The sequence below is a fragment of the Scomber scombrus genome, chromosome 15 (genome assembly GCF_963691925.1).
Source record: "Scomber scombrus chromosome 15, fScoSco1.1, whole genome shotgun sequence".
Lineage (NCBI taxonomy): Eukaryota > Metazoa > Chordata > Actinopteri > Scombriformes > Scombridae > Scomber > Scomber scombrus.
Window position 1 is genome coordinate 292,813 of NC_084984.1, and position 12,818 is coordinate 305,630.

The 12,818-nt window shown below is 45.2% G+C and overlaps 1 protein-coding gene across 1 annotated transcript in view; it reads left to right on the plus strand.

The window, feature by feature from the left end:
• The window catches only part of man2a1 (mannosidase, alpha, class 2A, member 1), a 90,326-nt gene that overhangs the window by 7,185 nt on the left and 70,323 nt on the right, over positions 1–12,818 (plus strand). The window contains exons 9-23 of the mRNA XM_062434306.1: positions 1–143; positions 228–405; positions 510–700; positions 833–1,030; positions 2,070–2,184; positions 2,349–2,416; positions 2,589–2,757; positions 3,186–3,419; positions 3,558–3,683; positions 3,889–4,003; positions 4,099–4,232; positions 4,622–4,763; positions 4,854–4,984; positions 5,089–5,283; positions 5,633–5,743. The exon at positions 1–143 is cut by the window's left edge and continues 44 nt beyond it. Coding sequence (XP_062290290.1) covers positions 1–143; positions 228–405; positions 510–700; positions 833–1,030; positions 2,070–2,184; positions 2,349–2,416; positions 2,589–2,757; positions 3,186–3,419; positions 3,558–3,683; positions 3,889–4,003; positions 4,099–4,232; positions 4,622–4,763; positions 4,854–4,984; positions 5,089–5,283; positions 5,633–5,743 — 2,250 coding nt within the window. The remainder of the gene's footprint in view (positions 144–227; positions 406–509; positions 701–832; positions 1,031–2,069; positions 2,185–2,348; positions 2,417–2,588; positions 2,758–3,185; positions 3,420–3,557; positions 3,684–3,888; positions 4,004–4,098; positions 4,233–4,621; positions 4,764–4,853; positions 4,985–5,088; positions 5,284–5,632; positions 5,744–12,818) is intronic.

Genomic DNA, 12,818 nt, shown 5'->3' on the forward strand with positions numbered 1-12,818 from the left:
TACAGTTACGACGTTCCGCACACGTGCGGTCCGAACCCGGCGGTCTGTTGTCAGTTCGACTTCATGCGTCTGCCGGGGGGGCGGGTCTTCTGCCCCTGGAGGATCCCGCCGCAGCCAATCACAGAGCAGAACGTCAAGGAGCGGTAACGAGGGGGCGGGGCTAAATAATCTTTAATCACTGATTGGCCTTTGACCTCACTGTCTGTCTCTTCGTCCCGCCCCCTCAGAGCTCTCCTCCTATTGGACCAGTACCGGCAGAAGTCCCGCCTCTTCCGCTCCAACGTGCTCCTCGTTCCCCTCGGCGACGACTTCCGATTCGTTGAGGCCGGCGAATGGGACGCTCAGTTCCAGAACTACCAGAAACTGTTCGATTACTTCCAGGAACACCCGGAGCTGAAGGTCCAGGTACGGGGGGGGGCAACACCTGGGGGGGGTGACTGGTTATTGATCCGCTTGGTTATTGATCCGTTTGGTTATTGATCCGTTTGGTTATTGATCCTTGGCTCAAGGCTCGTTTCGGGACCCTGTCGGATTATTTCGAGGCTTTGTCGCGGCGGCTCGGCTCGGCGGGAACCAAACTGCCGACGCTGCGTGGCGACTTCTTCACGTACGCCGACCGAGACGATCACTACTGGAGCGGATACTTCACGTCCAGACCGTTCTACAAGAGACTCGACCGCACGCTGGAGTCCACGCTCAGGTCATCAATACTGCTGCTGATTACTGATTATTAGTTTTTTTATATATATTTTATTTTAATTTATATTTTTATTAATTAGTTTATTTTAATCAGTTTGTAATTTTTGAATACATTTTTTTTTTTTTCCGACAGAGCGACAGAAATCCTCTTCAGCCTCACACTGGCGGAGATGCGTCGTTTCCATGGCGATGGTCGCCCGGTGGCTGAGTTCCCGGCGCGTGAACACTTCGGTCGGCTGACGGCGGGGAGACGGAACCTGGCGCTGTTCCAGCACCACGACGCCGTCACCGGCACGGCCCGCGACTCAGTGGTGGTCGACTACGGAACCAGGTGACCTGCTAGCACGCTAGCATGTTAGCATGTTAGCTATTTTAAAAGTTGAAAACCTTTAAAATCTGTCTGAACACTGTTAGCGTTAGCATGTGAAGGTTTGGTATTAGCCTGTCAGACTACGCTAACAACACAAAATGTTCTGTGGTGCTAGCATGTAGCAGGTTAGAATTGGAAAAATCATTACACACTGTTAGCATTAGTATGTTAGCATGATTAGCTGATAAATTCTAGCATAAATCACTGTTAGCTACACAAGCTCATGAAAGTTAGCGGAAGAATCAAATTAAGGGTTAGAACTTGCTGTTCGCGTGTTAGCATCTTGTTAGCATAGGAAAAGGAATAGAAGCAACTGTTACTATGTTACCATTTTAGCTGTTAAAAACTAACATGTATTAGCATGTTGGCATGACTGTTAAATTAGATCGTTTTTATACATTTATTTTTTTTATTTTATATTTTGTTTCGTCTCAATTTGTTGAGAAAACAAATGTTATTAGCATGTTAGCATGTTAGCTCAGAAGAGGCTAACAGGTAAAAGCTTCCAGGTGTTAGCATGTTAGCATGGTTCATTATTAAACATGTTTTTGTTTTGTTCGTTTATATTTTTAAATAGTTTTATTAATCCCTTGTTTGGTTAGCAGATAACAAGCAGTTAGCATTTTGCGTCTTTAGCGTTAGCATGTTTTCTGTCTCATTTATTCTTCATGCTCTCTGTTGAAGGACGCCGTCGCCCCCGACAACAGAAACAGGTACCGCCTCGCTTAGTGTCAGCATTTAGCATTAGCTTCCCATCACTCCCATTCATTTAGCATTAGCATGTAGCATCGACTTCCCATCACTTCCATTTAATATCGATGTTTTTTACAGTGTACGTCGTCCGTCATGTTTGATGTTTATAAAGTTTTGGTTTTTTTACATTTTGATAAAAGCAGAAATTTTCTTAATAAAATATTTAAAAGTGTAAAAAAATAAATGAAGCACAATCATTTTATTGTGAAAATGTTTCATTAAGAAAATAAATGGTTTTATTTTGTAGGTTGTTTCATTCCATCCTGAACCTGCGACAGGTGCTGCAGAGCTCCGCCCACTGGCTGCTCCTATTGGACAAGAGCCAGTACCACCACGACCAATCAAAACCCTTCCTGCAAACGGTGAATTATCAATATTTATGATCATTCATTATATAACAAACATGTAGATAATCAATAAGCGATGATCAATAAGTGATAATCAATAAGTGATAATCAGTAAGTGATAATCAGTAAGTGATAATCAATAAGTGATAATCAGTGATAATCTGTGGTATTGATCCCAGGATGATGTCATGGCGGCGCAGGACGCTCTGCCTCAGAAATCGCCGCTGACGCTCAGCAACGAGCCCAGGTGAGGAAGATGCTTCACCCTTCAAAATAAAACAACACACCCTTCAAAATAAAGAAAATGTTTGTTCTTTTATTTTGAAACAGACTAATATAAGTGATGATGGTAGTTGTAGTTCTGTGTGAGCCGGACGCCACTGAGCATGTGCAGTAACGCAGCTGATTTCTCGTCGCAGGTCGTTGATCCTCTTCAACCCGACTGAGCAGCTTCGTGAGTCCGTCATCACCGTCGTCGTGGATACGCCGGACGCTCAAGTGGTAGATGCGGAGACGGGTCGGCCAATGGCTGCGCAGATCTCTGCGGTGTGGGCGGAGCCAAGCAGAGCGTCTACGGAAGCTTTCCAGGTGCAAAATAGATCCGTTATTTATCTCACCAGAACAAGTCTCCTAACTGGTCCCAGAGAGACAGACAGAAGGACAACGGTACCGGGTCCCAGTAGCACCGGTACTGGGTCCCAATGGCACCGGTACTGGGTCCCAATGGCACCGGTACTGGGTCCCAGTGGCACCGGGTCCCAGTGGCAGTCAGAGGAGAACAGACCTTGAATGTAGATCCTGTTCAGTGCTTTACTCTGAGAGCACGACACCCTGGAACCAGTATAACCAGTATAACCAGGGTAACCAGGGTAACCAGGGTAACCAGGGTAACTAGTGTAATGAGGGAGGAGCACTTATTATTATCATTATTATTATTATAATTATGATGTAGTAGTTTAGCTCCTCCCCTTCACAGTGGCCGTCCAATCAGAGCTCAGTATGTGTTTTTTTTGCAGCTCTCATTCGTCGCTGAACTTCCTCCTCTGGCGCTCGTCGTGTATCATGTGACCAAAGCTCCAGCTGGCTCCGCCCACCGTGCTCACTACACCTTCGTGCACGGTGAGCCGGCGAGCGTGCACGCCGAGCACTTCCAGGTGTCCCGCCCCACCGAAGCCGAGGCCGACGCCCCCCTGTCGCTTAGCAACAAGCACGTCCAAATATGGAGCTCCGCAAAGACCGGCCTGCTGCAGGTCAGCCAATCAGAGCTGTTCACTTAATCAATAATATCATCAATTAGTAGGACTAGTTAGTCCTGGTTAGTATTAATCAATACTAACCAGGACTAACTAGTCCTAGTTAAACTACTAACTAGTTCTGTCTCGCTACAGAAGCTGCAGCTGTCGTCCGGTCTGGTTCGGCAGATCCAGGTCCAGTTCTTGTGGTACGGAACCAGAACCGGAGCGAACCGGGACAAGAGCGGAGCGTACCTGTTCCTGCCGGGGGAGCCGGCCCAGGTAAGACCAGGACTAGACCCAGACCCAGACCCAGACCCAGACTAGAGGTGGAACGGTTCATCCAGTCTAAAAATATGAGAAATGAAATTTAAAAAAACCTAGAAAAGAAGAACATCAACCGAACCGTTCCACCCAGACCAGGACCACCCCAGAACCAGGTCCAGGACCAGACCCTAACCCCCCCCCCCCCCTTTCCCCCCCGCAGCCCTACTCCCCCGCTGAGCCCCCCCTCATCCGGGTTTCCAGGGGAACCATCTTCTCTGACATCACTTCCTGTTTCCGGCACTTCACGCACACGCTCAGACTGTTCCACCTGGACGGTAACTGATCACATGATCAATAATTATTCATAATCAATAATCAATCATTGATCAGATATCAGGTTTTTAATCAAGTATTGATTATTCTGCCCCAGGGCATGCTGGGAGGTCCGTGGAGATTTCCAACATGGTGGACATCAGGTCAGAGGTCAACCGCGAGCTGGTGATGCGGCTCGTCAGCGACGTCGCCAACGGCAACCGTTTCTATACCGACCTCAACAGCTTTCAGGTTACTGACCAATCACATCGCTGCTGCTCTGTCAGCTGGCAGTCAGTGTTCATTGATTAACCTGATTATTGGTTATTGATGTTATTGATGTTATTGATGTTATTGATGTTATTGATGGTTATTGATGGTTATTGATGTTATTGATGGTTATTGATGGTTATTGATGGTTATTGATGTTATTGATGGTTATTGATGGTTATTGATGGTTATTGATGTTATTGATGGTTATTGATGTTATTGATGGTTATTGATGGTTATTGATGTTATTGATGGTTATTGATGGTTATTGATGTTATTGATGGTTATTGATGTTATTGATGTTATTGATGTTATTGATGGTTATTGATGTTATTGATGTTATTGATGGTTATTGATGGTTATTGATCCAGATGCAGCAGCGGAGGACTCTGGAGAAGCTTCCCCTGCAGGCTAACTTTTACCCGATGAGCTCGGCGGCGTTCTTGCAGGACGCAGCGTCGCGTCTGTCGCTGCTGTCGGCTCAGAGTCAGGGGGTGGCGGCGCTGCAGCCAGGTGAGTCCTCCCCCATACCTGACCTGCACTTATTGATCCTCTATCAGTTTGTGATATTGATAACTGAGGCGTGATGCTGCGACCCTGCAGGGCAGCTGGAGGTGGTGCTGGACCGCCGGCTGCAGCAGGACGATAACCGCGGCCTCGGCCAAGGCGTCACCGACAACAAGCTCACCGCCTCTCTGTACCACCTGCTGCTGGAGGAGCGGAGGGGGGGCCAGGTGAGGGGGGGGCAGAGGATTATATTATAACATTAATACATGTATTATATTACTGTGAATAAGGTTCGGCTGTTTTTAATGTTTTTGTGGGGGTTTTCTAACAGGAAGTGGGCGGAGCCTCAGTTGAACACCTGTCCCTGCTCGCCCACCTGAGCTTGCTCTCCCTGAGCCACCCGCCAATCACCATGGTTGCCCCTGGCAACAGCCAGCTGCCCAAGCTCCGCCCCTTCAGGCCGCTCCGCTCCTCGCTGCCGTGTGACGTCCACCTGCTGAACCTGAGGACGCTGGAGGACCCCAAGGTACGCATCACATGACATCACTCTACATCACATGACATCACATGACATCACATGACATCACATGACATCACACGACATCACATGACATCACATGACATCACTCTACATCACATGACATCACTCTACATCACATGACATCACTCTACATCACATGACATCAAATGATATCACTCTACATCACATGACATCACATGACATCAGAGACCTGATCAGCTGATCTGATAATCAATGTGTCAAAGGTCATTCAAACATCACAGCTGCTGTTTTCTGATGTTTGTTTTATGTGTTAAATTAAATTAAATTAAAAGTTGTTTTAACATTTTATTTTATGTTTGTTTGTGTTAAACAGGAAGCAGACAGTCCAGGACAGGAAGTGGCTCTCCTCCTCCACAGGAAGGGCTTTGACTGTAGCTCCGCCCCTGAGCCGCCGCCGCAGTGCACGTGGAGCGCGCACGAGGAGGTGGAGTCACATGCACACTCATCAATAACTGATCAGTCATTACTTATTATTATTATTAGGGCCCAAGCACTCCAGTGCGAAGGCCCTATTGTAATCGTAGTGATTATTATTATTATTAGGGCCCAAGCACTACAGTGCGAAGGCCCTATTGTAATCGTAGTGTTTATTATTATTATTATAGTTCTGTCAAATCAAACGCCTTTTTGACAGCCTAAACGTGCCCCAAAAGTCACAAAATTTTGCAATCACGTCCGACCCAGCGAAAAATTTGATATTTTAAGGATCGCGAAAATGGGCCAGAAAAAATGGCTCACTAGCGCCCCCTAGAAAATTAAAAAAATTGAGCCCCTCGACTCAGATTGTCGTAGACAAACCATATTCGGTACACATATGTATCGTGTAAAGTCGCACGAAAAAGTCTCTTGGACCCATATCGCCACTAGGCAAAATGGCTCAATAGCGCCCCCTAGAAAATTAAAAAATTGAGCCCCTCGACACAGATTGACATAGACAAACGAAAATCGGTGCACATATGTATCGTGTAAAGACGGACTAAAATGTCTCTTGGACCCATACCCTCACTCCAACGGGAAGTCGGCCATTTTGAATTAAACGTGCCAATTTCGTGCCATTTTGGTGTTTTCCACGCGTCGTATTTTAACGAACTTGTCCTAGGGATTTTATCTGACAGACTTCAAATTCACTCAGAAACATCTTGAGACATTGGAGATGAAAAGTTATCAAAAACTTTCTGATTAGGGATTCGGTTTGGGCGTGGCGATGTGAGGAATTTTGCCTTTTCGGAACTGCTGGCCAAATGGGGGTACTGCACCCCGTAGAAGATTAAGGAAATTGAGCCCCTCCTTCCAGATTGACGTAGACAAACGAAATTTGGCACACATATGTATCGTTTAAAGACGCACAAAAAAGTCTCTTGGACCCATATCTCCACTAGGCAAAATGGCTCAATAGCGCCCCCTAGAATATTTAAAAAATCGAGCCCCTCGACTCAGATTGATGTAGACAAACGAAATTCGGTACACATATGTATCGTGTTAAGATGCACTAAAAAGTCTCTTGGACCCATATCCTCACTAGGCAAAATTGCTCAATAGCGCCCCCTAGGAAATTTAAAATGTGGAGCCCCTCGACTCAGATTGACATAGATAAACGAAATTCGGTACACATATGTATCATGTAAAGCCGCACAAAAAAGTCTCTTGGACCCATACCCTCACCCCAACAGGAAGTCGGCCATTTTGAAAAATATGTGCGATTTTGGAGATATTTGTTGCCATTTGGCTTAGAAGATGCATCGCGGCAAGTCTCGCTCATTAGTGGCGTGGCGAGGGAGCTTGGGCCCGGTCATCGCTGCTCGCAGCTTTAATTATTAGGGCCCAAGCACTCCAGTGCGAAGGCCCTATTGTATCTGTAGAAATTATTATTATTATAGTTCTGCCGGATCAAACGCCTTTTTGACAGCCTAAACGTGCCCCAAAAGTCACAAAATTTTGCAATCACGTCCGACCCGGCGAAAAATTTGATATTTTAAGGGTCGCCAAAATGAACGACGCAAAATGGCTCTCTAGCGCCCCCTAGAAAATTTAAAAAAGCGAGCCCCTCGACTCAGATTGACGTACACGAACGAAATTCGGTACACATATGTATCGTGTAAAGCCGCACTAAAAAGTCTCTTGGACCCATATCCCCACTTGGAAAATGGCTCAATAGCGCCCCCTAGAATATTCAAAATATGGAGCCCCTCGACTCAGATTGACATAGACAAACGAAATTCGGTACACATGTGTATCATGTAAAGACGCACTAAAAAGTCTCTCGGACCCATACCCTAACTCCAACAGGAAGTCGGCCATTTTGAATCAAACTTGCCAATTTCGTGCCATTTTGGTGTTTTCCACGCATCGTATTTGAACGAACTCCTCCTAGAGATTTTATCCGACCGACTTCAAATTCACTCAGAAACATCTTGAGACATTGGAGATGAAAAGTTATCAAAAGCTTTCTGATTAGGGATTCGGTTGCTTCGTGGTGATGTGAGGAATTTTGCCTTTCGCAATTTAACAGGAACTGCTGGCCGAATGGGGGTACTGCTTATTGTGCTGAAAAAACAAACACCATTTTGACAGCCTAAACGTGCCCCAAATCTCACGAAAATTTGCACGCACATCGGACCCGGCGAAAAGTTTGATATTTTATGGTTCGCCAAAATGGCCGTCGCAAAATGGCTCAATAGCGCCCCCTAACGAATATAAAAATGTGAAAGATTTACGTACATGAACGAAATTTGGTATATATATGTATCATGTCCAGACGAACAAAAAAGTATGGGGCGCCCATGACGTCACTCCAACAGGAAGTCGGCCATTTTGAAAAATATGTGCGATTTTGGCGATTTCCACGCCCCGTACTTTAACGAACTTGTCCTAGGGATTTTATCCGACCGACTTCAAATTCACTCAGAAACATCTTGAGACATTGGAGATGAAAAGTTATCAAAACCTTTCTGATTAGGGATTCGGTTTGGGCGTGGCGGCGCCGACAATTTCCTTCGCCATTTGATCCTTCGCCAAAAAGCAGGAAGTCCTTATAACTCCTACAGACATTGTCCGATCTACACCAAATTAATCACGCATGTAGAAGGTCCCGCCCTGAACACGAATATGTATCAATACTGTGTTAGCTCCATAGCGCCACCTACTGGATACAATAACGCATCCTAGAAAATCCCCAAAAAATTGAGCCCCTCAACTCAGATTGACATAGATAAACGAAATTCGGTACACATATGTATCATCTAAAGACGCACAAAAAAGTCTCTTGGACCCATACCCTCACTCCAACAGGAAGTCGGCCATTTTGAAAAATATGTGCGATTTGGGCGATTTCGACGCCTCGTATTTGAACGAACTCCTCCTAGAAATTTAATCTGACCGACTTCAAATTCACTCAGAAACATCTTCAGACATTGGAGATGAAAAGTTATCAAAATCTTTTTGATTACTGGTTTGGTTGCTTCGTGGCGATGTGAGGAATTTTGCCGTTTCGCAATTTAACAGGAACCGCTGGCCAAATGGGGGTACTGCATCCTGTAGAAGATTAAGGAAATTGAGCCCATCCCTCCAGAGTGACGTAGACAAACTAAATTCGGCACACATATGTATCGTCTAAAGACGCACAAAATAGTCTCTTGGACCCATACCCTCACTCCAACAGGAAGTCGGCCATTTTGAATCGAATTTGCGATATTGGCGCTGTTTGTTTCCATTTGCCCTGGAAGATGCGTCGCGCCAAGTCTCGCTCATTAGTGGCGTGGCGAGGGAGCTTGGGCCCGGTCATCGCTGCTCGCAGCTTTAATTATTATTATTATTATTCGTCTGTCAAAATGAACGCCTTTTTGACAGCCTAAACGTGCCCCAAAACTCACAAAAATTTGCAATCATGTCCGACCCGGCGAAAAATTTGATATTTTAAGGATCGCCAAAATGGGCGACGCAAAATGGCTCTCTAGCGCCCCCTAGAAAATTAAAAAAAGCGAGCCCCTCGACTCAGATTGACGTACACGAACGAAATTCGGTACACATATGTATCGTGTAAAGACGCACTAAAAAGTCTCTTGGACCCATATTGCCACTAGGCAAAATGGCTCAATAGCGCCCCCTAGAAAATTAAAAAATTGAGCCCCTCGACACAGATTGACATAGACAAACGAAAATCGGTACACATATGTATCGTGTAAAGACGGACTAAAATGTCTCTTGGACCCATACCCTCACTCCAACAGGAAGTCGGCCATTTTGAATCAAACTTGGCAATTTCGTGCCATTTTGGTGTTTTCCACGCATCGTATTTGAACGAAATCCTCTTAGAGATTTAATGTGACCGACTTCAAATTCACTCAGAATCATCTTGAGACATTGGAGATGAAAAGTTATCAAAAACTTTCTGATTAGGGATTCGGTTTGGGCGTGGCGATGTGAGGAATTTTGCCTTTTCGGAACTGCTGGCCAAATGGGGGTACTGCACCCCGTAGAAGATTAAGGAAATTGAGCCCCTCCTTCCAGATTGACGTAGACAAATGAAATTTGGCACACATATGTATCGTCTAAAGACGCACAAAAAAGTCTCTTGGACCCATATCCCCACTAGGCAAAATGGCTCAATAGCGCCCCCTAGAATATTTGAAAAATCGAGCCCCTCGACTCAGATTGACGTAGACAAACGAAATTCGGTACACATATGTATCGTGTTAAGACGCACTAAAAAGTCTCTTGGACCCATATCCCCACTAGGCAAAATGGCTCAATAGCGCCCCCTAGAATATTAAAAAAATTGATCCCCTCCCTCCAGATTGACGTAGACAAACGAAATTCGGCACACATATGTATCGTCTAAAGACGCACAAAATAGTCTCTTGGACCCATACCCTCACTCTAACAGGAAGTCGGCCATTTTGAATCGAATTTGCGATTTTGGCGCTGTTTGTTTCCATTTGCCCTGGAAGATGCGTCGCGCCAAGTCTCGCTCATTAGTGGCGTGGCGAGGGAGCTTGGGCCCGGTCATCGCTGCTCGCAGCTTTAATTAGGGCCCAAGCACTCCAGTGCGAAGGCCCTATTGTAATCGTAGTGATTATTAGGGCCCAAGCACTACAGTGCGAAGGCCCTATTGTATCTGTAGAGATTCTTATTATTATTATTCGTCTGCCTTAACGAACGCCTTTTTGACAGCCTAAACGTGCCCCAAAACTCACAAAAATTTGCAATCATGTCCGACCCGGCGAAAAATTTGATATTTTAAGGATCGCCGAAATGGGCGACGCAAAATGGCTCTCTAGCGCCCCCTAGAAAATTTAAAAAAGCGAGCCCCTCGACTCAGATTGACATAGAGAAATAAAATTCGGTACACATATGTATCGTGTAAAGACGCACTAAAAAGTCTCTTGGACCCATATCCTCACTAGGAAAAATGGCTCAATAGCGCCCCCTAGAAAATTAAAAAATCGAGCCCCTCGACACAGATTGACATAGACAAACGAAATTCGGTACACATATGTATCGTGTAAAGACGGACTAAAATGTCTCTTGGACCCATACCCTAACTCCAACAGGAAGTCGGCCATTTTGAATCAAACGTGCTAATTTCGTGCCATTTTGGTGTTTTCCACGCATCGTATTTGAACGAACTCCTCCTAGAGATTTAATCTGACCGACTTCAAATTCACTCAGAAACATCTTGAGACATTGGAGATGAAAAGTTATCAAAAGCTTTCTGATTAGGGATTCGGTTGCTTCGTGGCGATGTGAGGAATTTTGCCTTTTCGCCATTTAACAGTAACTGCTGGCCAAATGGGGGTACTGCACCCCGTAGAAGATTAAGGAAATTGAGCCCGTCCCTCCAGAGTGACGTAGACAAACGAAATTCGGTACACATATGTATCGTGTAAAGACGCACCAAAAAGTCTCTTGGACCCATATCCTCACTAGGCAAAATGGCTCAATAGCGCCCCCTAGAAAATCTAAAAAATCGAGCCCCTCGACACAGATTGACATAGACAAACGAAATTCGGTACACATATGTATCGTGTAAAGACGCACTAAAAAGTCTCTTGGACCCATATCCCCACTAGGAAAATGGCTCAATAGCGCCCCCTAACGAATATAAAAATGTGAAAGATTTATGTACTTCAACGAAATTTGGTATATATATGTATCATGTCCAGACGCACAAAAAAGTATGGGGCGCCCATGACGTCACTCCAACAGGAAGTCGGCCATTTTGAAAAATATGTGCGATTTTGGCGATTTCCACGCCCCGTACTTTAACGAACTTGTCCTAGGGATTTTATCCGACCGACTTCAAATTCACTCAGAAACATCTTGAGACATTGGAGATGAAAAGTTATCAAAACCTTTCTGATTAGGGATTCGGTTTGGGCGTGGCGGCGCCGACAATTTCCTTCGCCATTTGATCCTTCGCCAAAAAGCAGGAAGTCCTTATAACTCCTACAGACATTGTCCGATCTACACCAAATTAATCACGCATGTAGAAGGTCCCGCCCTGAACACGTATATGTATCAATACTGTGTTAGCTCCATAGCGCCACCTACTGGATACAATAGCGCACCCTAGAAAATCCCAAAAAAATTGAGCCCCTCAACTCAGATTGACATAGATAAACGAAATTCGGTACACATATGTATCATGTAAAGACGCACAAAAAAGTCTCTTGGACCCATAGCCTCACCCCAACAGGAAGTCAGCCATTTTGAAAAATATGTTCGATTTGGGCGATTTCCACGCCTCGTATTTGAACGAACTCCTCCTAGAGATTTAATCTGACCGACATCAAATTCACTCAGAAACATCTTCAGACATTGGAGATGAAAAGTTATCAAAATCTTTTTGATTACTGGTTTGGTTGCTTCGTGGCGATGTGAGGAATTTTGCCGTTTCGTCATTTAACAGGAACCGCTGGCCAAATGGGGGTACTGCACCCCGTAGAAGATTAAGGAAATTGAGCCCTTCCCTCCAGAGTGACGTAGACAAACGAAATTCGGCACACATATGTATCGTCTAAAGACGCACAAAATAGTCTCTTGGACCCATACCCTCACTCCAACAGGAAGTCCGCCATGTTGAATCGAATTTGCGATATTGGCGCTGTTTGTTTCCATTTGCCCTGGAAGATGCGTCGCGCCAAGTCTCGCTCATTAGTGGCGTGGCGAGGGAGCTTGGGCCCGGTCATCGCTGCTCGCAGCTTTAATTAGGGCCCAAGCACTACAGTGCGCAGGCCCTATTGTAATCGTAGTGATTATTATTATTCGTCCGACTAAACAAACGCCTTTTTGACAGCCTAAACGTGCCCCAAAACTCACAAAAATTTGCGCGCACATCAGACCCGGCGAAAAATTTGATATTCTATGGTTCGCCAAAATGTCCGTCGCAAAATGACTCAATAGCGCCCCCTAACGAATATAAAAATGTGACATATTGACGTAGACAAACGAAATTTGGTATATATATGTATCATGTCCAGACGCACAAAAAAGTCTATGGG